Source organism: Ursus maritimus, unplaced genomic scaffold, assembly GCF_017311325.1.
Source record: "Ursus maritimus isolate PB19 unplaced genomic scaffold, ASM1731132v1 scaffold_10, whole genome shotgun sequence".
Classification (NCBI taxonomy): domain Eukaryota; kingdom Metazoa; phylum Chordata; class Mammalia; order Carnivora; family Ursidae; genus Ursus; species Ursus maritimus.
Genome location: NW_024423344.1, coordinates 22,185,509 through 22,209,535, shown reverse-complemented (window position 1 = coordinate 22,209,535; position 24,027 = coordinate 22,185,509). Strand labels below are relative to the sequence as shown.

At 44.6% G+C, this 24,027-nt stretch overlaps 1 protein-coding gene across 1 annotated transcript; it reads right to left on the bottom strand.

The window, feature by feature from the left end:
• Window positions 1-1,116: 1,116 nt before the first annotated feature.
• On the bottom strand, window positions 1,117-9,168 carry EBPL (EBP like). The gene is made up of 4 exons (XM_040620981.1): window positions 9,154-9,168; window positions 8,728-8,824; window positions 2,985-3,123; window positions 1,117-1,661 (listed from the first exon to the last, which is right to left on the bottom strand). Exons 1-4 carry the CDS (start codon window positions 9,166-9,168, stop codon window positions 1,421-1,423), a joined length of 492 nt encoding a protein of 163 aa, XP_040476915.1. The 3' UTR covers window positions 1,117-1,420.
• Between the last annotated feature and the right edge of the window lie 14,859 nt (window positions 9,169-24,027).

The following is a 24,027-nucleotide window of genomic DNA, read 5'->3' as shown; positions in this document are numbered from 1 at the left end:
GCTATCTGAGCTACAAGATCCACCACAACTTACCACATGCCTGGTGTGTGTGCCAGACACTTTTCTAGGCAGAGGATACGTCTGTGAGCTTAGAGTATAGTAAGAAAGGCACATACGGAACAAGTTTATGTAAGTGCCTGCTCCCCACCTCGGACGGAACTGATGCAGTCGCCTCCCCAAGTTAGTGTTTCATGAAATGCAGTGGTGGTCATGCTTCCCTCCTGGTATTGGACGGTAGTGCCAAATCGGTGCTTCACTTCTACCCATTCCACGCGGCATCATGGCTTCACTTCTACCCATTACACGTGACATCATGGCTTCACTTCTACCCATTCCACGTGACATCATGGCTTCACTTCTACCCATTCCACGTGACATCATGGCTTCACTTCTACCCATTCCATGCGACTTCACAGTTTCACTTCTACCCATTGCACGCGACATCACAGCTTCACTTCTACCCGTCGCACGTGACTTCACGGCTTCACTTCTACCCATTACATGTGACATCACGGCTTCACTTCTACCCATTCCATGCGACATCATGGCTTCACTTCTACCCATTCCACGCGACTTCACGGTTTCACTTCTACCCATTGCACGCGACATCATGGCTTCACTTCTACCCATTCCACGCGACTTCACGGTTTCACTTCTACCCATTGCACGCGACATCATGGCTTCACTTCTACCCATCGCACGCGACTTCACGGCTTCACTTCTACCCATTCCACGCGACATCATGGCACGCACTAACTTGACAGTCATCTTATTATTTCTCACTCTTTTTTCCCAGGGTTCCTATTTCCCGATTTACTTTTCGTCATATTGTGCTCTGTAAGTTACCTCAATCTTCCTCTTTGAAACAGGACAGATATCAATCGATCACCTGTCATGTGACACCCCCATCCTCATCCGTGAGGGCTTAGGATTCTCAGAATCCACTCACAGCATTCTCCTACTAGCATTTTTGTTGGCTTCACAAATCTGACACAGTACAAATGCAAAATAGAAGCATTCATTTCATTCTGGTTTCACTTTGGTAACCAAAAGACAAGTGAGAGGATTAAAAGTTGAGGTGACGATATGTTCTTGGAATAAAAAATTAATAGGCTCTACCGTTTTTTATAATTGGCTTTATTAATGTGGAACAATTAACACTAGCCATAAAAACATATAATTAAACGTGTTATTATTACAAGTAAAAATTTATTCTCTGTTCCCCATATTGTCATTTAATTGGGGGAAAAAAAACACTAACAAAAACTTGCCACCATACAACCAATTTGAAATAGGCTGTTTAGGAACAACCATAGAAAAGGAAAGTGTACACAGGAATACCTTACATTTTGACCAAACAAAAAGATTTGACCCATTCTGGCTCATAAAGCAAGATACCAGTGTTTGTGATTTTGAAAATTCACTGGAACTTCTTCCCTGAACTGGTTCCTTTGTAAAACATTTTCTTGAGTTCTACCCACGACTGCCACAGTAACAGTCCCGGGATCAGAACCCACACACTATTGAAAAATACCAGATAGACCCCAAAGTAGAGCCAACTGTCGGTGTTGAGGTTGGGGCTTCCCATAAGCCAGTCTGGGAAGAAGGTCATCCACCCGCCATACAATTCACACACGCACAAGGTAATCTGTATGAAATGCCTGCGAGAGAGAAAGAAACAAGGGGTGAAACTGCCAGCTCGGCGCAGCTTGGCACCCTGAATCCTGACATCTTTTCTCAAACGACAGCATCAACACAGTCTTCCACAGCAGAAGACCTCTCCGAAGGCGGACCTCAGCTTTTGCACAGTGCTCCTTTGATGCGCAAGTCACTCTGATTAGTGGAAGACCCATGCGTCCTCTGGAGAAGCAATTCTGCCCTTCCTAGATTATTCTCAGAGTTAAATAAGGTCTCTCAGGTATCCTGTTCTAGTCTTAGGAAGATTTACTGAGGTCTCACCCAACCCAGCAAAGAGAGACAGAGATGCAAATCTTGCTACAAGCCACAATTTTACCTGCTGGGAAAGGGGACAGTAAGAACAGTCCCTTCCTCCAAGAATACGTGGGCGGTAAATGAGACACATGGATCTGGAAGTCCTCAGCAAGGCAGATACTATACATGGTTGAAGTAATTAACAAATGGGTGCAGGTAGTGAGTCTACAACCAAGGTCATGGAGCCAAAGTTATATCAAGATACCAACAAAAAATTCAATTTTTTCTGCTAACTACCTAAGTAAAATTGGGTTGGGGAAAGGTGGACTAAATGACCTTGGAGGTTTCATTCAAACCTGAAATTTTGTGACTGAAGCTTTAAAAATGACTCCTTCGATTCAAGATGCTAGAAAATGGAATGCAATTGTGCCTACTTGACATTGTTTTTGGGAATCATCCTGAGGATAGGATTCTATTTGCCCCAGGTCACCGTCTCTGAAAGAAGGAGAGGAAGGGCAAGGGCAGGAGGGAGGGCAGAGAGTTCAAAGACTCAGAGTCCAACCTGAGGACAAGCAGTTAATCTTCCATTGCCCTCCTTTCTCTCCCCTCTCTTCTGCCTTCCTCACATCCTCCACAGCCTGCTTCTGGAAAGATTTATCTTCCATGTCGAACTTCAAACTATGTAAGATAATTTACTTGGTGTAAAGTGGAATAGGAGTTTTCTAGAGTGATTTGGGGGGAAGAAGGATGGGAAATATGACCCTTTTATTCTCCAAAATATTGGTGAAAAATCATCCAATGATGTTCACACTTTCTTGCCTATGTCAGTGACTAGGTGGTCCCTACAAGCATATTTCTCATAGTTTTTATTTTGAATGATCTGAAATTATCCTGGTGGCACCACGATTCTTACCTAACATGGAACAATGTTCATTTCTATTCTACTTTTCGTCTAACAAATAAATGTGGTCATCATCTACTCCAAATGCCACATGGGCGTTGGATAGCTCATGTGTGTCCTCTCTTCAGCAGGCCAGGAGAAGGGCACTTACCGATAATATTTCTCTTTGACTATGGCATAAATGAGGACTAATGCCAGAGACCCATCCAGGACAACAGTCAGAATTTCCAAAGACACAATGGTTGGGTCAAAATAAAGCCATCTTGCATCAGCTTTGCCATATTCTTTCCCTAAAAGTGAAACACATTTCGTTACTCACGTGGCAACCATTTTTATGACAGTCAGCGGAAATGACCTTTTTTCCCCCTAAGGAGGAGATAAAAAGAACTGCCACCCCTTCCTTTCTTCACAATGCCTTCGTGGAAGACAGGAGAAGGACAGAAGGTAAAACACATTTGCCGCGTGACTCGAGTAATAATAACAACATTATGTGACATTTGTAAAAAGATTTCGTTCCCAAAGTGCTTCCACACAAGCATCCTCTTCACCCCCGCTCTTCTCACTATAAGCAGAATTCTAAATTAATTCAACACGGTCAGATTTTGCAAAGACGATCCTTAGTAATTATCTTGGTAAATGCATTACCATTCCTTACTTCAAAATTGCTACATAAAGTCTGTAGATATAATCTAGACGTGGGAATTTTTTTTTAAAAGATTTTATCCATTTATTTGACAGAGAGAGACAGTGAGAGAGAGAACACAAGCAATGGGAGTATGAGAGGGAGAAGCAGGCTTCCCACGGAGCAGGGTGCCCGATGCAGGGCTCGATCCCAGGACCCTGAGACTATGACCTGAGCTGAAGGCAGACGTTTAACGGCTGAGCCACCCAGGCTCCCCTAGATGTGGGAAAATTTTTATTAAGGAAACGTTTATTAAAAAAACATGCTTATTAATAATTGAAGAGAAATTGAGTGCTGAGGAGCCGGTGGGGAGGTGGGGGGAATGTAATGACGCAGCCTGGACTGCAGAAGGGATCCGGGGTGGACACGGGGCGCGTTTCAGTCCAGACAGGAGTCAGTAGCAACAGCCACCACAGAAGCCTCACTGCATTCACCAGGGAGTGGGCGTGCCCTAAGAAATCTTTCCAGACCCCATTATCAGGATGGTTTCTTCTGGAAAGAATGAAGTGAGAAAGTCATTTTAGAGCTGGACTGAGAGTCATGCACTGGGAGAATCCTCCCACCTTCCTCTCTCCCTCCCTTCCTTCCTTCTCTTCTTCCATCCTTCCTTCCTCTATCCCTTCTTCTGTCTTTCCTCCCTCCTTTTTTCCTTCCTTCTTTCCTCCCTTCTTACATTCCTCACTCCCTCCCTTCTTCTCTCTTCTCTCACTTTCAATACTGTTCTCACATTACTTAGAAAAGGCATGAATGAACAAATATTAGCTACATTATCTGATTGGTCGGAGCAGCGGACAAAGCTCTAGTCTCTATTAATGGCCCAAGTTAGGATCCCTCGGGGCCAGGGACAAAGAGTTCTAATGAAAGGCTGTCCTGGCAGAAAGAAAGGCCAATAAACAGGATTAGCCATTTAATGAGATAACACACAGACACATGCTAAGCAGAGGCTCTGAAAGGCCAGATGCTACCAACCGGCCAGGCAGAGCTGCCCTGTCTGTCCTGAGCCGCCTGCCAGCCAGGAACTAAATGGAAAACAAAATAATAGTGAAAGTAAGTTTTTCCTCTAAATCTAAGCATATATACAGGGACTCCTGGGTGGCTCAGTTGGTTAAGCATCTGCCTTTGGCTCAGGGATGGAGTCCCGCATGGGGTTCACTGCTCAGCGGGGAGCCTGCTTCTCCCTCTGCCCCTCACCCCTCTCATGCTCTCTCTCAAATGAATAAATAAAATCTTAAAATATATATATATATATACTATCCTGAAAGATTCTCTCTAGTGCACCCAAAATCTAAGGCATTATCACTAACATAAAATGTCAGTGCTTTAGGAACTAAGAGATCAGTGGGTGTTTGGACATTCAAAAATAACCCCATTCATTCATTCCTTAATTGAGCAAAGCTTCTGGAACCCAGGGAAGGCTCTGTGCTGGTCCTGGGGAATGCATTAACTAGGACGGGAGACACAGGCAGCCTCCTAGGGGCTCCTGTTCTGAAGTCAAACTGCACAGTAAGTGACAGCAACTGAACGGGGGACATGGAGAAAGCGACACTTAGGCCAGATGAGGGAGGTGAGGTGTGATCACTTCCACCTTCCTGCTGTTGGTGAGGGAGGGAGCCCTGCCCTTGGGTTATGGGGGTGGCCACATCCAACAGGTGGCACTGGACAGATGAGTTTGATGGCAATTTACTGGTCACATACACTCACAGCCTGGGGAAAGAGGACACTGAGCCCCTCAGGCCATGCGGGGGCTTCACTCAGAACCAGGGCGAACTGGGAGAGGCCGCAGGAGGCAGGCTCTGTAGGAATGAGGCTGGGGAGGGCCCTCGTTCCTGCAGCAGGATGGGAACGGCTTCTTGCAATAATCCGGAGGGCTGGCAGGGAACTGAAGCCTGCTCCACAGGGATCCGCGGGCACCGTGCTTGGTCCTTGGGACAAGGAGGGTCGTTTGGCTCATACAAGGAAGCAGAATGGGGAGGGAACTTGTGGTTAGGCCGTGTGAGGCCCTCTGGATTTTATCAGCTGTCAACACAAAATACTGGATCTTAATTTCAGGTCCTACACCGCAAGAGGTGACCCCTGAACTGGGTGAAGGAGAGGGTGTATGCCCAGTGCACAGGCCTGGAGTGGAGAGAACACGGTACGTCTGAAATCACATTTAACTCAGCAGAGCTGAAGGAGACTCTGTGTGTGTGTGTGTGTGTGTGTGTGTGTGTGTGTGTGTGTGCGCGTGCACGCGCACACACGGGGCGAGGTGAATGCCAGAGGAAGGCAGTCCCAGTGCATCAAGCCTCTGGCATCTCCTCTGCTGCTCGACTCCGGCCACTTCTTTGCTGGTTAAACACCTACACAGCAAAAGGGCAAAGAGAGCATTCGTAAGTCTAATGATGTGATCGGTATCATTTATTTTGTGACTGATGCCAGGCTCGGGCAGAAGTTTAGAGGGAAAGATACACTGAGGGCTGGAGTAGGATCCCAGTCCCTGGGCCACGGCTGGGCCCTTCACCCCCAGAGCGCAGACTAGGAGAGGGTGAGGGGTGACAGAGACTGTCTTCTTGATCAAACTTGAGTCAGGCTCCTCCGAGCCCTCTCCTTGACCTCCACCTAGGGCTCTGTCCTTGGCCTTCTTGGTCCGGTTCCAGCAAGAATCCTACTGGGTCAGTGTAGCGGAAGTCCTCCATTCTCGGTATCTGCTCCCTTTTTCCCTCCAGTTTTATTGAGATGTAACTGACATCTAGCACGGTATGTGTTTAACGTGTGCGGCACAATGGCGCAGCTTGCCTATATCCTGAAAGGACTACAATGAGCTCCGTGAAGAGACATTTCTTCATACAGATCCAAAAACTAAGGAAAAGCGGTGCGCTCTTCCTTACGATGAGAACTCTTTGGGTCCACCCTTCGATAACTCACAGCCGTGGTGACTAGAGCCATCACGTTGTACGTTAGTTATATCCTCAGGACTTACCCATCTTGTAACTGCAAGTTTGTGCTTCATCACCTTCACCCGGTTCCCTCATTCTCCACCCCCCACCTCTGGTAACCACAAATCTGATCTTTTTTTTTATGAGTTTGAGGTGTGGTTTTTTTTTTTGTTTTTTTTTTTAGTAAGATTCCACATAGAAGTGAGGTCATACAGTATTTGTCTTTCTCTGTCTGGCTTGTTTCACTTAGCATAATGCCCTCAAGGTCCAACCATGTTGTCACAATGCCAGAATGTCTTGATTTTTATGGTTAAATTGTATTCCATTGTGCCCGTGCGTGTGTACACACACACGCACACACCCCCCCCCAGACTTCTTTATCCATTCATCCATCAATGGACGCTTGGGTTGTTTCCACGCATTGGCTATTGTGAATATTGCTACCATGAACATGAGGGTGTAGATATCTGATTACTCTCGATACCTGATCAAATTCCTTATCCCCCACCCTCTATATCATAGCCTATCATCCTGGCCTGCCTGCAGCAAGAATCCTGTTGAGTCGGTCTATTGAGAGTCCCCATTCTTGACGTTTCTTCTTAGTAATTTTCCATCCACTGAGCCCACCTGCTTCTTGGCCATAAAGTTCCACCTGTCCTTGTTGTATCTGGAGTTGAGCCTGATCTCGCTTTCCTACTGCAAGACTCCACTGCAGGGGTACCTCCCGAATAAATTCTTCTTTATCATCTTTAACAAGTGTCATGAATAATTCTTCTTTAACAAGGTCCACATGAAGTTTATAGCCCAGCCCTACATGCTACTGAATCAAACAACAGTCCGCAGATCAACATCTGGGAGGCTTTACCGTAGTCCCTCTGAATCAGAATCTGTATTTTAACAAGAGTCCAGGGCAATCTGGCACACTTTAAAGTCTGGGAAGTACTACTTTATGTTAGCTACTGGATTTTCATTTTCTTAAGAATAAAGGACAACACCAGTAAATGAGTTTTTACTTTTTAAGGCAAAAACTGTAAACGGAAGATGACTAATAAAGATCGTGTTACACATCTGCATTTCATGGGACTAGGCCAAAGCTGGATTGTTCACTTTCTCTGATGCCAGGCCAGGCAGCCGGGGTGGAGGACAATGACTTAGGCCGGGTCCTCCAGCCCCTGGGCTTCCCCAGCAGCTCTTAGGCACAGTTCAACCTGGGCCACTCATCACATTACACACACGAATGTGCATAGCAACATTTCACTCCCGAGGTGGGGGCTCAGGCTCCCTGCGCTACCACTGGCTAGGACGTGACAGGCATCAAAGATGACACATGTTTTGCTTTGAAAAGAACTAATGGTAGCTGCCTTGATTCTTTAGAAGTTTCCTAACGTTAGTGATGAACAGCAGTCCCAACACAGGTCCTGGCTGGGGGACCGGATTTCAGAGTTATGGAAGAAATGAGATAAATTATGCAGAATTTCAGACACAAAATCTGAAAGAAGTTACCTTGCATAAGGCAATTCTGCAATAGTGGCAAAGGATCCTGTTGTTGCCCGGCTCATTTATTTGTCAAATTTGACACAGTACCTGGGAGGAAGTCGATACTAACTGATGGAATGTTGATGGATTTACAGCAGCATGAAGCAAGTAGACCAAACTAGTCAGTATCTCTGCAGAGCAGGAGGAGTTTTGGAAATTATCTACAAGACTACATGTATGTATACATACATATGTGTGTACACACACACACAAATGTATGTCATATATATATATATAATATGTATACACACATATGTGTGTACACACACACACACAAACGTATGTCATATATATCATATATATATATATGATAAAGTGAAGGTTGATATTAATACTATGGAAAAACACCCAGTTTAAATACTGGAAACTCTTCAATCTGTACTATTAATGTATTTTTTAATATACAGCTTTATTGAGATATAATTCACGTGTCACACAATTCACCCATTTAAAGTGTACAATTCAGTGGGTTTTAGTATATTCACGGATTCGAATCATCACAATGAAAATTTAGAACATTTCATCAACTCCCCAAAAGAAACCCAAACCCGTCACCAGTCACTCACTCTCCATCCCCCTCTGTCACCCCCTCTAGTCCCCGGCAGCCACTAATCTATCACCTGTCTCTAGAGATTCACCTATTCTGGACATGTCACAGAAATGAAATCCTACAACTTGTGCCACACGTACTCATCTATTGACAGCCACACTTCAATTAGTCTCCTCAAACATTCCAAATGCAAACATTTTGAAATACTTACACAATGAAGCAATCAGGCCTTCGGAATCTGCAACGTTTCCTACAAAAGACAAGTAGACGAAAGGGCCTTCCTGGAGAGAAGAAAATGAAAACAGGCTCTAATTTAGCATCACAGCCACAGGAGGGCACCGCAGAAGCCAGCGGCGTCCCCAGGAGCCCACATCCTGGTCCGCGCCTTCCGCACGCCGCACCTCCACGACCCGTGGGCTGTGAGCCTGGAGTCTCCCCCCTCCCCCCACGACCTTGCAAACAGATATGTCCAAAGGGGATGTTTAGCTAATAAATGTTGTTTTTCAATGATTGGCATTATAAAAATCAGAGGTGTGTTCCTACAGGAAAAAAATACATTGAAAATTTTGCACAGGGAAAGAACTTAAATAGGCTAAATTCTGGATCATTCCAGAGATTTTACGCCTTGGAGAAGTACCTCACAGCAGTTCATCTTGTCTGGCCTCAAAAAACAGCCAGGACCTCTCTTAACAAAAGTGGCGTTCACATACCGATGTCAGAGTTGAACTAGTTCTTTTTCCTGCATAAGGGGCAAATGTAGGAAAATTAAAACCCTTACAGGCTACCTTTTAAATTTTAGGTAACGAAATATCGGTAATCACACTGAGTACTTTCCTATCGCTGAAGGATTTCTTTGCTTAAATTTCAAAACTAATTAATTAGAATCCCTTGCGTGTCTGACTGTCATGTTGCTCCTTTGAACAGATGTTATTGCTGGTCAGTGCAATTTTTTTCCCATTTCTTTTCACCAATGCAATTGCTTATATGACAATTTAAATTATATCTCTGCCTAATCCCTGCTCACTTATAATACTATTTCCAAGAGCTTATCACTTAGAGCCACTGCTGAATTTAGTTCTGGGAATTATCATCCTAACTCACAATGTACTTACACTGCTATTTCTTTAGATATTCTCAACGAACTGTCAATCCTGAGAAATTATGATTTAACTTATGTCTTCCTTCCGCTTCTCCACTTTTTACAGTTTTTTGATAGTGTAGGGGAGGGAAAACTTCCTTCTGCCTTCTTAGACTCTGTAGCTGGCCTAAGAATTAACTGACATGACAAACTAGCAGGAGGAAAGCACACAAATTTTATTTACTGTTTTTACATGTACATGGGAGTCCTTAAAAGGAAAACAAAGACCCACAGAAGCTGTTAGGCCCAAAAGCTTATATACTTTTTACACAAAGAACGATAAATTACAGAGATGTGACAAGACAAAGGGGCGTGCGCTAGGGGACAGTAAATTGTGGGAAAGTGACTAAGAAATATAGGAGGGAAACCAGTGGAAGATAAGGGTTATTTTAGTAGGTTTGTTTGTATAGGTCCATTTCAGCATTGACTCCCAGTCTCTGGTGATAAAGAACGTTCTTCTCTTCGTGGTGCAGGGAGGGCACCTTTCTCATGGGAAATTTAAAGACCTGATTTTAGGTAGAAAGGAGGAGATCAGAGAGGCCTTCCTGCATCTGCTGTTTTCCAATTGCCTTCAGGTCATAACCATCAATATGCCAAAACGGCATAGTTGAGAGAGGCATATTCGGAACCCTTGCCTCTTTTTAAAAAGATTTATTTATTTATTTGAGAGAGAGAGAATGTGTGTGGGGAGGGAGGGGTGGAGGGAGAGGGAGAGGATCTCAAGCAGACTCCCCACTGAGCGTGGAGCCTGATGCAGGGCTTGATCTCAAGACACTGAGATCAAGACCTGAGTTGAACCCAAGAGTCGGTGGCATAACTGACTCAGCCACCCAGGTGCTCCTGAACCCTGTCAAATAGCTATATTATACTCTTTAATTCTGGCATTAGTTACCCAGATTTGTAACTTAAGTAGTAAACTTAAAAACCTCAGCTTCCTCATTCGCCAGTGTTGCGCAGCACCTGGACTTCCCAACAGAGAAGACAGGGATGCTACACCCGCCATGCTTTCTTCCTCTTCTCCCCATTTCCAACACTCACCTTCTCTCTACTTTGTTTGTACATTTTACATTTCCATTCTTGTTCTGTAAACATACTTGTCTTCCTATTTTTTTAAAGGTTTTATTTATTTATTTATTTGACACAGAGAGAGAGGAAGAGAGCGCACACAAGCGGGGGGGCAGCAGGCAGAGGGAGAAGCAGGCTCCCTTCTGAGCAAGAAGCCATATGCAGGACTTGATCCCAGGACCCTGTGATCAGGACCTGAGCCAAAGGCAGATGCTTAACTGACTGAGCCTCCCAGGAGGTTCCTATTTGATGTGGATTCTAAAAGCTGACAACCAACAGCAATTACAATATGGTGATTACGTAAATGTCATTCACTGCAAAGAGCCACAACTTCTTTCTCTACAGACCCAGTATTTTTTTTTTTTTTAAGATTTTATTTGTTTATTTGACAGAGAGAGACAGCAAGAGAGGGAACACAAGCAGGGGGAGTGTGAGAGGGGAGAAGCAGGCTTCCCGCCGAGCAGGGAGCCCAATGCGGGGCTCGATCCCAGGACCCTGGGATCACGACCTGAGACAAAGGCAGACGCTTAACAGCTGAGACACCCAGGAGCCCCCAGATCCAGTATTTTGACTCCTGTGTCCTTTAAGAAGAATGTGGCAGTTGGAATATCCTTTCTTACACTAATAGATTTCTCAAAACCATGGTATGTTTTAGTTTGGTACATATTCAGGCCACGCCTTTCTTATAAAATATTTTTGCTTATGGGGCGCCTGGGTGGCACAGTGGTTAAGCGTCTGCCTTCGGCTCAGGGCGTGATCCCGGCGTTATGGGATCGAGCCCCACATCAGGCTCCTCCGCTATGAGCCTGCTTCTTCCTCTCCCACTCCCCCTGCTTGTGTTCCCTCTCTCGCTGGCTGTCTCTATCTCTGTCGAATAAATAAATAAAATCTTAAAAAAAAATATTTTTGCTTATGTTACAGTTTGTAATTGCCTTTCTTTTTCTCTTATTGAGAGAAGAAACCTGACTTTCTCCCCACCTCATTAATACATTCCAGCATGTTAAACAGAAGCTTTAGAGTTGGTTTGTTTTGTCTTTTCTTGACACTTTGTAAGTTACTTACTTGGTAAATTTGTACATATACCTCAGAGTATATGTACAAATTATATTCTTTAAGGGAGATTTTTAAAAATTACATAGGAGATAAACAGCAATGCTTTAAAAATAAGAAGTACTCCCCATCCACTGTGTAACACTTTATTTTCACCAATCAATTTTTTATTTTTAGCAGAGACATAGCAGGAAATCCACACCATTTCCCTGGCTTGGCCTGGGGACTTTCGAACAAAACACATCCACTGGCCTGGCCAGCAGGAGCAACAAGGCTGGGCTGAATTTGATCCACTGCAGGTCTCAGTCCATCTATCTGTAAGATGAAGGACCTCCTAAAATTAGATTGTGGATCACATCCTGAAACTAGACATGACTTCCACTAGCAATCTCTTCAGCCGGAGCCATTAGCAACACATGGACTCTGACATTAGGTCCAGGACCTTTCCTCAGAAGCAGATCTGTGGGTAAGAGCAAGATGGGGATCTGGCAACCTATAACATGCAGGGACCTAGGAGCGAAGAACAAATTTTGTCCCTTTTATATCTACCTGTTCAAGTTTTACTCCTTTTTCAAATGCCAGCTCAAACCCTGCTTCCTCTAAGAACTCTTCCCAACTTCCTAGTGACAATTCCTCACTCCATTGTGTTACTATATTTGTGCTTCTGTAATCAATTGTCTGCTGGTTATGAATCTTAGTTCCCATTAGATCATACATCTTTGGGGTCTGGGATGCTGTCTTATCTCAGAATCTTCAAGAACCCAGAATGATATTTTGTTTTCAGTGTTTACTAACCTTGAATTAATGACAAGTTCCCACAATGAATTACTTAGAAAGACACCCGGAGGGGCTTTTAGAAGGCTCTATATACTTCTTACTATATCAATGTCTCAAATGCAACGGCAGTATACAGTTGACTCTCAGACAACACAGGGGTTAGGGACACCAACCCCTGTGCAGTCAAAAATCCACATATAATTTTTTACTCTCCAAAAACTTAACTACCAATAGCTTACTACTGACTAGAAGCCTTCTGATAACAAACAGTCAATTAACATAACTTGTATGCTATATGTATTATATACTGTATTCTTACAATACAGTGAGCTAGAGAAAATTATTAAGAAAAGCATAAGGAAAATACACCTATAGTACTGTACTCTATTTATCAAAACAATCCATGTATGAGTGGACTGGTGCAGTACGACCCATGAGGTCCAAGGGTCAACTGTAATTATGTAAAGTATAATAAATATATTCACGCCTCCATTCCATGCCTGATCAGACGCTGCCTCCCCCAGGAAGCAAGGCTTCACTGATTCTCTGGATGGGAAGTAGGTGCTTCTCCTACGTAGAACCCTGCTTACTTGTCCCTCCTCAAAACTGTCAGTTCCTTTCGGGCAAAGTCTTTGTCTCTGATCTCTGTATTCCACCTGCCTGCTAGATGGTACACGCTAACAAAGGTTTACTAAAAGAATAAGAAATAGAAGAAGGAGGAGAGTAGTGGGGAATAGCAGAGTTCAACAATGACAGCAAACACCCAAGCAATCCATTCAGAAACTGGAAAAAAGAAACGAAGAGACATTTCAGTAAAGAGGACCCACGGACAGCAAACAAACACATGAGAAGAGGCTCCACATCATTAGCAGTCGGGGACATGCCAGTGAGAACCGCAGTGAGCTGGTACTCCACACCTATCAGAATGGAAACAATAAAAAACATACTGACCACAACAAATGGCGAAAAGGATGTGGCTCACTCACACGTTTCTGGTGGGATGAAAATGGTACCATTCTGGAAAACTGTAGAGTCTGGCATGTATTCTAAAACTAAATATACAATTACTATAGGACCCAAAACTGCACTCTTGGGCACTTGTCCCAGAAAAAGAAAGGCTTACGTTCACACAAAAACAAGCACACAAATGTCCATAGCATCTTTATCTGGGGGGATGTCCTGCAGCAGGTGAATGCTTAAACAAGCCACAGTCCGCTCACATGGGAGCACTCCCCACTACCGATACGCTCAACAAGCCACAGTCCCCTCACACGGGAGCACTCCCCACTACCGATACGCTCAACAAGCCACAGTCCGCTCACACGGGAGCACTCCCCACTACCAATACGCTCAACAAGCCATAGTACCCTCACACGGGAGCACTCCCCACTACCGATACGCTCAACAAGCCTCAGTCCGCTCACACGGGAGCACGCCCCCCTACCGATACGCTCAACAAGCCTCAGTCCGCTCACACGGGAGCACGCCCCCCTACCGATACGCTCAACAAGCCTCAGTCCGCTCACACGGGAGCACGCCCCCCTACCGATACGCTCAACAAGCCTCAGTCCGCTCACACGGGAGCACGCCCCCCTACCGATACGCTCAACAAGCCTCAGTCCGCTCACACGGGAGCACGCCCCCCTACCGATACGCTCAACAAGCCTCAGTCCGCTCACACGGGAGCACGCCCCCCTACCGATACGCTCAACAAGCCTCAGTCCGCTCACACGGGAGCACGCCCCCCTACCGATACGCTCAACAAGCCTCAGTCCGCTCACACGGGAGCACTCCCCACTACCGATAAGCTCAACAAGCCACAGTCCCCTCACACGGGAGCACGCCCCACTACCGATATGCTCAACAAGCCATAGTCCCCTCACACGGGAGCACTCCCCACTACCGATACGCTCAACAAGCCACAGTCCCCTCACACGGGAGCACTCCCCACTACCGATACGCTCAACAAGCCACAGTCCCCTCACACGGGAGCACGCCCCACTACCGATACGCTCAACAAGCATGCATCCACCACATTTTGTTTCTCCACTCATCTGTTGATTGGCTACGGTGAATAAAACTGCTATGTGCAAGTATCAAAGTCCCTGGTTTCAATTTTTTTGCATATTTATATAAAAGTGGGCTTGTTGGATCATAGGGTAATTCTATGACATTTCTTCTGGTGGTATACCTTAACTATTTTAATTACTAAAAAATATTATTAAAGGGATGCATTACTGAAAGTTAAAAAAAAATGTATAAAGTGAAAGGTAAAACACTTTTCTTCCTGATCCCCAATCTCGTTCTCCTGAGACACTACTGCTGAGTTTCACAGCAGCCCTCAAGAAACTTTCGTGGGGGCGCCTGGGTGGCTCAATCAGTTAAGTGTCTGACTCTTGATTTCGGCTCAGGTCATGATCTCAGGGTCATGGGATCGAGCCCTGCAATGGGCTCCCTGTTCAGTGCAGAGTCTGCTTGAGATTCTCTCTCTCCCTCTCCCTCTGCCCATCCCCCTGCTCTTTCTCTAAAATACATAAATCTTAAAAAATATACTTTTTATGTATATGTATATGTATATATACATGTATACTTTTTATGTATATGTTATTATGGAACCATAAATATTTAAAATATTTTCTTTCTGCTATTAAATTTTTACCTATAAACCCAGAGGGTGATGAAAATTTTACCATGTTTGTTTATTTAAAAAATTTTCAAGTTCTGCGGATCAGGAATTTTGGTTTAAAAACATACAGAAGTTCCCATTAGATGCTCTAATGATTGAATAATTGAACTGTAGCTAATTTAGCTGCTAACAAAATCAGCTTAAAAGCTAAACTGTATCATGGCAAATAAAAGTAACGATACCAGGCCATTTTTCATTTAAGGTGTTCCAGACACGTAATTTTAACAACTGTATTTTGGAGGCTTTTAGACAACTACCAGCCAAAGCTCAGATTAAGAAAAAACAACAATAAAAAATGCTGGGCTCTGCAAGCTCCTGCTCTCTGTAATTCAATGACCACTTTAGAGAAAACGCTCAATTTACTCATTTCAACCCTTAAGGGAAAATTTAGTGGGGAAAAAAAAAAAAGCCTTTAGAGAAATTAAAAAAAAAAAGAATCCCCCCCTTTTTTGGTAATTTATGTCGGTATTTGTGAAGGCTAAATCTGTATTCAAATGTATCTGCAAGCCTTTTGTTTTTTAGCTTGTTTGAATGAAAAACCGGAGAAAACAGCACCACATTCATTATAAACAGTGGGAGAATAAAGTGGAATAGAATAGAATCACTACATAAATCCTGTCAAAATTTATTAGCGTTTTCTATTCAGACTCACAAAATCTCAGCCTAATCAGACTTGATTTTTCCATGTCACGGCAACAGCACCCATCATTGTTTCTGGAAGGATCAGCTGCTTCAGCCTCCTACGGCCCCTCGATGACAAGGCTTTAGTGACTTCATAAATCCGTGCTGCCCAGCTGTCGTCCCCCTAATGACATGACGCCTTCCGTGTGCTGGAACCAGCTGGCGCACATGGGCTGTTGCCTGGGACTCACAGAGGACAGGGCTGGCCTCTTCAGAACTTCGGGGATGGAACAGCCACACAAGTTCTATTGTTCCTACATGATGGTGGCTTAGTGTTTGGTTTACAACTTGAACACATCTCTCCCCTTTTAAGAATATACCCTTCTCTGCCGAGACCGCTATTTCTCTGGTTAAGGATTTGAAAGGAAACTTTCTAAGGCTCCTCTTAGTTGGACAAGTGCTTTGTCACTTTATTACAATAGGGACAGGATGAACATTAAAAGTTAATCCTAGTACGGAATAGGGCAAGAAGGGTCATGAAAGGGACAGAGGAAGACAGAATCAACCTTCAGTGAACTCTGTTGAGGGCCGGGCACTGTGCCAAGTGTCCCACATCCTTGCTATTCAAATGTGGTCCCTGCCCCACAACTTGGGCACCACCCAGGAGCCTGTGAGAAATGCAGAGTTTCAGATCCAGACTTACGAATCAAATCTGCATTGTAAAAGTTCCCTGGGGACTTTCAAGTTTGAGAAGCACTGTCCCACACGACAAAGCTCTACAAATCACTCTTGACATTGAAGAAGACACAAAAGATGGAAAAATATTCCATGCTCATGGATCGGAAGAATTAACATAGTTAAAATGTCCATGCTACCCAGAGCAATCTACACTTTCAATGCTATCCCGATCAAAATACCGAGGACATTTTTCAAAGAACTGGAACAAACAGCCCTTAAATTTGTGTGGAACCAGAAAAGGCCCCGAATCGCCAAGGAATTGTTGAAAAGGAAAAACAAAGCTGGGGGCATCACAATGCCGGATTTCGAGCTGTACTACAAAGCTGTGATCACAAAGACAGCATGGTACTGGCACAAAAACAGACACATAGACCAATAGAACAGAATAGAGAACCCAGAAATGGACCCTCAGCTCTTTGGGCAACTAATATTTGATAAAGCAGGAAAAAACATCCAGTGGAAAAAAGACAGTCTCTTCAATAAATGGTGCTGGGAAAATTGGACAGCTACATGCAAAAGAATGAAACTTGACCACTCTCTCACACCATACACAAAGATAAACTCTAAATGGATGAAAGACCTCGATGTGAGACAGGAATCCATCAAAATCCTAGAGGAGAACATAGGCAGCAACCTCTACGACATCGGCCACAGGAACTTTTTTTATGACACATCTCCAAAGGCAAGAGAAACAAAAGATAACATGAACTTGTGGGACTTCATCAAGATAAAAAGCTTCTGCACAGCCAAGGAAACAGTCAAAAAAACTAAGAGGCAGCCCACAGAATGGGAGAATATATTTGCAAATGATACTACAGATAAAAGACTGGTATCTAAGATCTACAAAGAACTTCTCAAACTCAATACACGAGAAACAAATAAATCATAAAATGGGCAGAAGATATGAACAGACACTTTTCCAATGAAGACATACAAATGGCTAACAGACACATGAAAAAATGTTCAAAATCATTAGCCATCAGGGAAATGCAAATCAAAACCACACTAAGATACCACCTTACGCCAGTTAGAATGGCAAAAATAGACAAGGCAAGAAACAACAATTGTTGGAGAGGATGTGGAGAAAGGGGGTCCCTCCTACATTGTTGGTGGGAATGCAAGTTGGTACAGCCACTCTGGAAAACAGTGTGGAGGTCCCTTAAAAAGTTAAAAATTGAGCTACCCTATGACCCAGCCATTGCACTACTAGGTATTTACCCCAAAGATACAGACGTAGTGAAGAGAAGGGCCATATGCACCCCAATGTTCATAGCAGCTCTGTCCACAATAGCTAAATTGTGGAAGGAGCCGAGATTCATTATATACATCTGTTGAACAGATGTTGTGTGGAATGACTGGATTAAGAAGATGTGGTCCATATATACAATGGAATATTACTCAGCTATCAAAAAGAACGATTTCTCAACATTTGCTGCAACATGGACAGCACTGGAGGAGATAATGCTAAGTGAAATAAGTCAAGCAAAGAAAGACAATTATCATATGGTTTCTCTCATCTATGGAACATAAGAACTAGGAAGATCGGTAGGAGAAGAAAGGGATAAAGAAAGGGGGGGTCATCAGAAGGGGAATGAAGCATGAGAGACTATGGACTCTGAGAAGCAGAGGGCTTCAGAGGGGAAGGGGGTAGGGGAATGGGATAGGCTGGTGATGGGTATTAAGGAGGGCACGTATTGCATGGTGCACTGGGTGTTATACGCAAGTAATGAGTCATCGAACTTTACATCAAAATAAATAAATAAAAGAAAAAAAAAAAAGCTCCACTTGATCCTCCCAACAATGCTTTGAAGAAAATATCATTTCCGTACTTTATGGATACGTGCTTTGGTTTGCATGTGCGCCACCCAAATGCATGTGCTGAAATTCTATCTCCCACAGATGATACTATTAGGAGGTGGGGACTTTGGGAGGTGCTCTGGTCATGAGGGTGGAGCCCACCTGCCCAGGATCAGTGACTCTCTAAGAGGCTCCAGAGAGATTCCTGGCCTCTTCCACCAAGAGGATGCAGCAAGAAGACACCACCTCCACAGCAGGAGAGGGCCGTCACCTGCCATGATGGCAGCCTGATCTGGGATTGCCAGCTTCCTGAACTCTGAGAAATAAATGCCTGCCCTTTACAAGCCACCCTGTCTGTGGTATTTTGTCACAGCAGCCCAAACATATGAAGACAATAAGGAAACAGAGACAAAAGTTTCCTTCCTTCTCTCAGAAAGGGTTGTGGTAGGGAAAAGGTACTGTTCAGAATTTCACAGCTGGTAGACGGCAGAGCCAGCATTCAAGAGCGCATCCGTTAGACCCCAAAGCCCATACTCTGTCTCACTTCCCTCCCTGGCCCAGGTTTCTTGAGTAATGGTCAGACCCGTCTGGAACAGTGTTCAGTCATCAGCACTGCACTTAAAAGGCAATTTGTGGCATGTGTGAGGGTGAGTGACAAGGACAGCAAAGCACCAAGAAACCATGTCCTAAGAAATGGTGGAAGGCACTAACACTAGGGGATGCTGAAGTGTAGACAGGGGATTTGCTTCCCTTCGGGCTGCATAAGGGTAGAACTAGGACCAATGCATAGAAATCACAAGGAGGCTAATTTCAGCTCACTGTAAAGAAGAATTTTTTTTTTAATACTAGAGCTATATCATTCTGGAAAGATGCTATTGGCTGAAAGTTTTCAAGTGAAGGGTGGATGACCCTATGTCTGTCTGGGTTATTAGTAAAATTCCTATTTCAAGGCGGGGGGAGACTGGACTCCTTGGCTCCTAGAGCCCCTTCCTAGACTGAGGTGGCTTTCTCACTCTCCACATGCAGTATTGGACATTCCTTTAGATCTGTCCATCATGATGCATGCCATGCCCAGTCTACCCCCAGTCCCCAGGGAGTCAACGGCTGTGGGAAACTGTGACAGCCACTGCTTTGGCAACAGGTGACTCACCCAAAGGACAAGGAGGGACAAGAAGGATGACAGGACTCCAGGGCAGACGACTCACAGGCTGGCTGCTAGCCTACGAAGCAGCCTATCCAAAAAGCCACAGTCAAACAGGGACACACTGGGCCCAGGAAATTCCTACTCTCTGGAACAGAAATTGACCAATAGGGAGTGAATCCAAACTGACTCTGAAAACTAATTATGCAGGCGAGGTCGTGAGAGGCCAACAACTGAACATTGTGAATAAACTCAAGTTACAAGGAGGCATGTTCGAGCAAGGACGGTGTATCAGTTTGCTAGGCGCCATAATGCAGTACCCCCCACCGTGTGGCTTAGAACCACATTTACTGTCTCTCGGTTCTGGAGGCTGGATGTCCAGAAGCAAGGTGTCTGCAGGGTTGGTTCCTTCTGAGGGTTGGGAGGGAGAACCCGTTCCATCTCCTCCTCCAGCTGCTGGGGGTTTGCCTGTGTTCTGTGGTTTGTAGAAGCATCAGGCTGACCTCTGTCTTCATCTTCACATGGAACATGTCTGTGTCTCTGTATCTCTGTGTCCCAATTTCCCCTTTTCATAAGGACACCAGTCATCCTGGACGAAGGCCCACCCTAATGGCCTCATTAGGTCTGTAAAGCCCCCTAAGAATGTAGGGCCACATTCTGAGGTACTGAGGGTTAGGGCTCCAACATGTTCTGTTGGGGGGAAGACACGATTTGACTGAAAATACAAGGATATGAGGCGTAGACGCTAAGGGATACACAAAAGAATAAAGGGTGAGAAAGCCAGCAAGTAACAGAAAGAGAAGCAAACCTAGAGAGGGGCTAGGAGGCGGGTACGAATTATCCGTGAATCAGAACCAACCTCCGACGGCCCAGCTACATCTCAGCTTCCGCTGTGTTTCCATGAGTTGCCCTGTTTCTTGTTGCCCTGCGTGCCCGCCCTTCACTTGACCTAGTCTGCGGAAATAAATGCAGAGGTTCTGGCCCCAAAGGGTTTCACTAACAGGCCTGACACTGACCTACCACTGTCCTCTGGAGCTTGCACCCTGAAGAGGAAATCGGGAACCTGAGCTGCCTTCGTCTTTCGTTCCAAAAACTAACACTGTGCTCAAACAGGATAGCAACTTTTCAAAGAAGTTGAAGGAAAAATCTCAACGCAAAAGCTCCTCGGAATCTCTTCCACAAACTGATGGTGATTTGGGGCCACCATTAGGAATGGGCAGAAACAGATTCGCCAGTGGAAAGCACCACTCAGCCAACGTGCTTTTCATTCGGCTAACCGAGCTGACGGTCGTAAAACATCTTGAGGTCTTTGGGATGAAATCAGTCTTGCAAACGAACTATGCAGCCAGCAGTGTATCTTTGAAGATGCCAAAATGGGAAAGTAATAGTCCTTGTCCCCAAGGGACTCATAGCCTCGGCAAGGGAGGCAGTAACTCCCCGACACCCCTCAAAAAAAGCCTGTGCTCCATCATGATAGAGTTCACAGAGAGCTGGCGGAAGGCTGACTATGATGATAAGCAGGACGCAGGGAAGAAATCCGCCTCAGGCCACAAGACAGCGTTTCTCCCGCGGGAGGGCGGGCGTGCGCCTGCGCGCACACGCACACCCAGAAAATGTAAAAAGCCCTTTGCACTCTAATCACTCGAAGACTTGGGAGAAACAAGCTTTCTTCTTCTGCCTAATTCCCTTCTTTTTGTATTATTTTTTAAAAACTGCTTGTCCTGCCTTAGTTTAAATATAAACACAATGCTGTTTGAGGTCTTCAAATTGCTATTTCTTTACCCTCGGCAGTTTCAGGTAGATGAGAAAAAACTTCCCAGTGTTAGATTTTCTGGGAGGGAGAAGTCAGGAGACAAGAGAAAGGACAGGGAAAAGCAGGTGGAGACAGGTGGACAAGGATACACAGGAAAGGTCTGGAGGCAGAAAGTGAAAGGGGCAGCAGGTAGGGGGACCATCTCATCTCAGGAATGCCTTCAGTCCCTGGGAAACAGGGACTGTTGGTCACCATAGCACGGGGACCAAAAGGTGGCCAGGTGAAGGGGTGGCCCAGTGAGAATGTGGAGAGGCGCCCACAGCCCTAGAGAAAATCTCTGCATTGGGAGGGAGAGTCGTGTTGATCCTGCCTCTGGATCCCTCTTTTGAGAAGGTGTTTGCTCACTCACCAAGGTTGTCCAAAGCATTGAAACTGCCAAAGTTCTTCCAGCACAGGGCCATCTAACCTTTGATGCCACTGCTTTGTTGGAGCTCTGGTGGCATCAGTACGCTTCCTCAAGATGGACTGGGAGGTACAAGGCCATTCTCCAGGGTCTCGGCCATTGCCAGCAGGTTGGGTTTGGGGCACGGAGTTTCCTCAGTCCTGCTGGATCAGGGCTGCTGGGGGGGGGGGGCAGCAGCACAACCCTCACTAGGAACACAGGGTAGGAGGGAAGGGGAGCCACCGGTTGCCGGTCCAATCACAGCAGAGCCTGGGGGGGAGGGTGTTGAGGTGGGGGGTTGTTGACATATTTGTAATTTCATAAATGTTTGAAACTCAGCATGTGCTCCTTGTTCTGCCTTTTGATTGTGTCAATGTCAATATCCTCGTTGTGATATTAGACTATAATTTTGAAGACGTTATCACCAGGGAAACTGGATAAAGTGTACATGGGATCTCTCTGTATTACCTCTCTAGGAAGAACCTCTAATTATCTCAAAATTACAAGTTTAATGTAAAAATTGGGCAAATCCCAGTAGAAGATATATAGAGGGCAAAGAAACATGTGAAAAGATGTTCAATATCACCAGACATCATGGGAATGCCAACGGAAACTACAACAGGGTCAGTTCATATGCATCTATTAGAATGACTAAAGCAAAACAACAAAAATAACAATACCGAGTGTAAGCTACCGAACGTGTCCCCTCAAATATATCTGCTGAAGTCCTAACAGTGTGATGGTATTTAGAGGTGGGGCCTTCAGAGATAATTAACTTTAGATGAGGTCACATGGGTAGAGCCCCATGATGGGATTGTTGTCCTTTCAAGAAGAGAGACCAAGGCTCGCACTCAGCCACGTAAGGACACAGCAAGCAGGCAGCCATCGGCAAGCCAAGAAGAGGTGTCTCACCAGAACCCAACCATGCTGGCCCCTGATCTCGAACTTCCAAGCCTCTGAAACATGAGAAATAAATGTCTGATCTTTAAGCTATCAGTGTATGGTATTTCTGTTAAAACAGAGCGGACTCAGACATGAAGTGCTGGCGAGGATGTGGGGTAGCCGGGAGAGTCACATATCACTGGTGGGAATGGAAATGGTGGAGCTACTTTGGAAAATGTTTGGCAGTTGCTACCCCAGTTACAGAATCCCCCTCGTAGGCATTTACCCCGGAGAAATGAAAACACATGCCCACACAAAGACTTGTAGGCAGGTACTCACAGCAGCATTATTTATAACAGTCAAAAACTAGAAACAACCCCCATGTTCAGTAACTGGGTAATAGATGAATAAACGGAGATGTATCCATGCAGTGGGATCCTAGTCAGTAGTTTATGCCAAATAAAAGACTGCATATTCTATGATTTCATTTATATGAAATTCCAGAAACAGTAAACCGTTAATGCCAAGAAAGCAGATCAGTGTTTCCTGATGCCAGAGGTCACGGTGGGGAACATCTGCAAAGGGAGGGGAGAAATCTTTGTCAGAAAGTGATGGAAATGTTCTATACTGTGATTGTGCTGGTGGTCACACGACTCCACACTCAGCAAACTCAGCAAACTGTACTCCCCAGGGGTGGATTTTATTGTATGGAAATTATAACTCCATAAAGCTGGAATGGAGAATAAGGGAATTTAGAAAGTGGTTGGTTACTATGTTTAGACCTATCCCAATAGTCTCCTCTTATAGCAACAACCACTTAATGTACAAAAGCAAAATATCTCCCAGTAGCAATAAAAATATAGAAATATTTAGAAGTCAAATTTAAGAGACCATAACCTGAAGATTCAAACAAATTGAGATCCACTCAATTCTTAGAAGAGACTCAGTATTGTAAAGATACCACTCACTCCTGAGTTCATGTAGGAGGTTAAGAAAATCCCAAATCAAAACACCAAGTTTTAGAATCTGGCAAAGGGAATCTAAAGTTCACGTGGAAGGATTCATTTTTAAGTGTTTGAAAGCGAGTGGGAAGAAGCTTCGTTTGTCAGATATTAAAATGCACGATAAGGCTAAAATAATAGAAAACTGTATGGGTAGAACAGAAGCTGAAAGCGTCATAAAACAGAACCAAATTTTTAAAACCTCCCAATTTATCCATGCATAGAAAAGATTTTAGTATATGATAAAAATCGAATTTCAAGTAAGTGGAGAAAGGATGGATTAGTCAACAAATGCAGCGGAGACACTTTCTTGGCCAAAAGAAGAGGATGTAAAATGAACTATGAGTGAAATTGTCGGTACTAGCGTATGAACACCCCTTTCAGCTCAATAAGGAAAAGATGAAGAGCCGTATAGAAAAA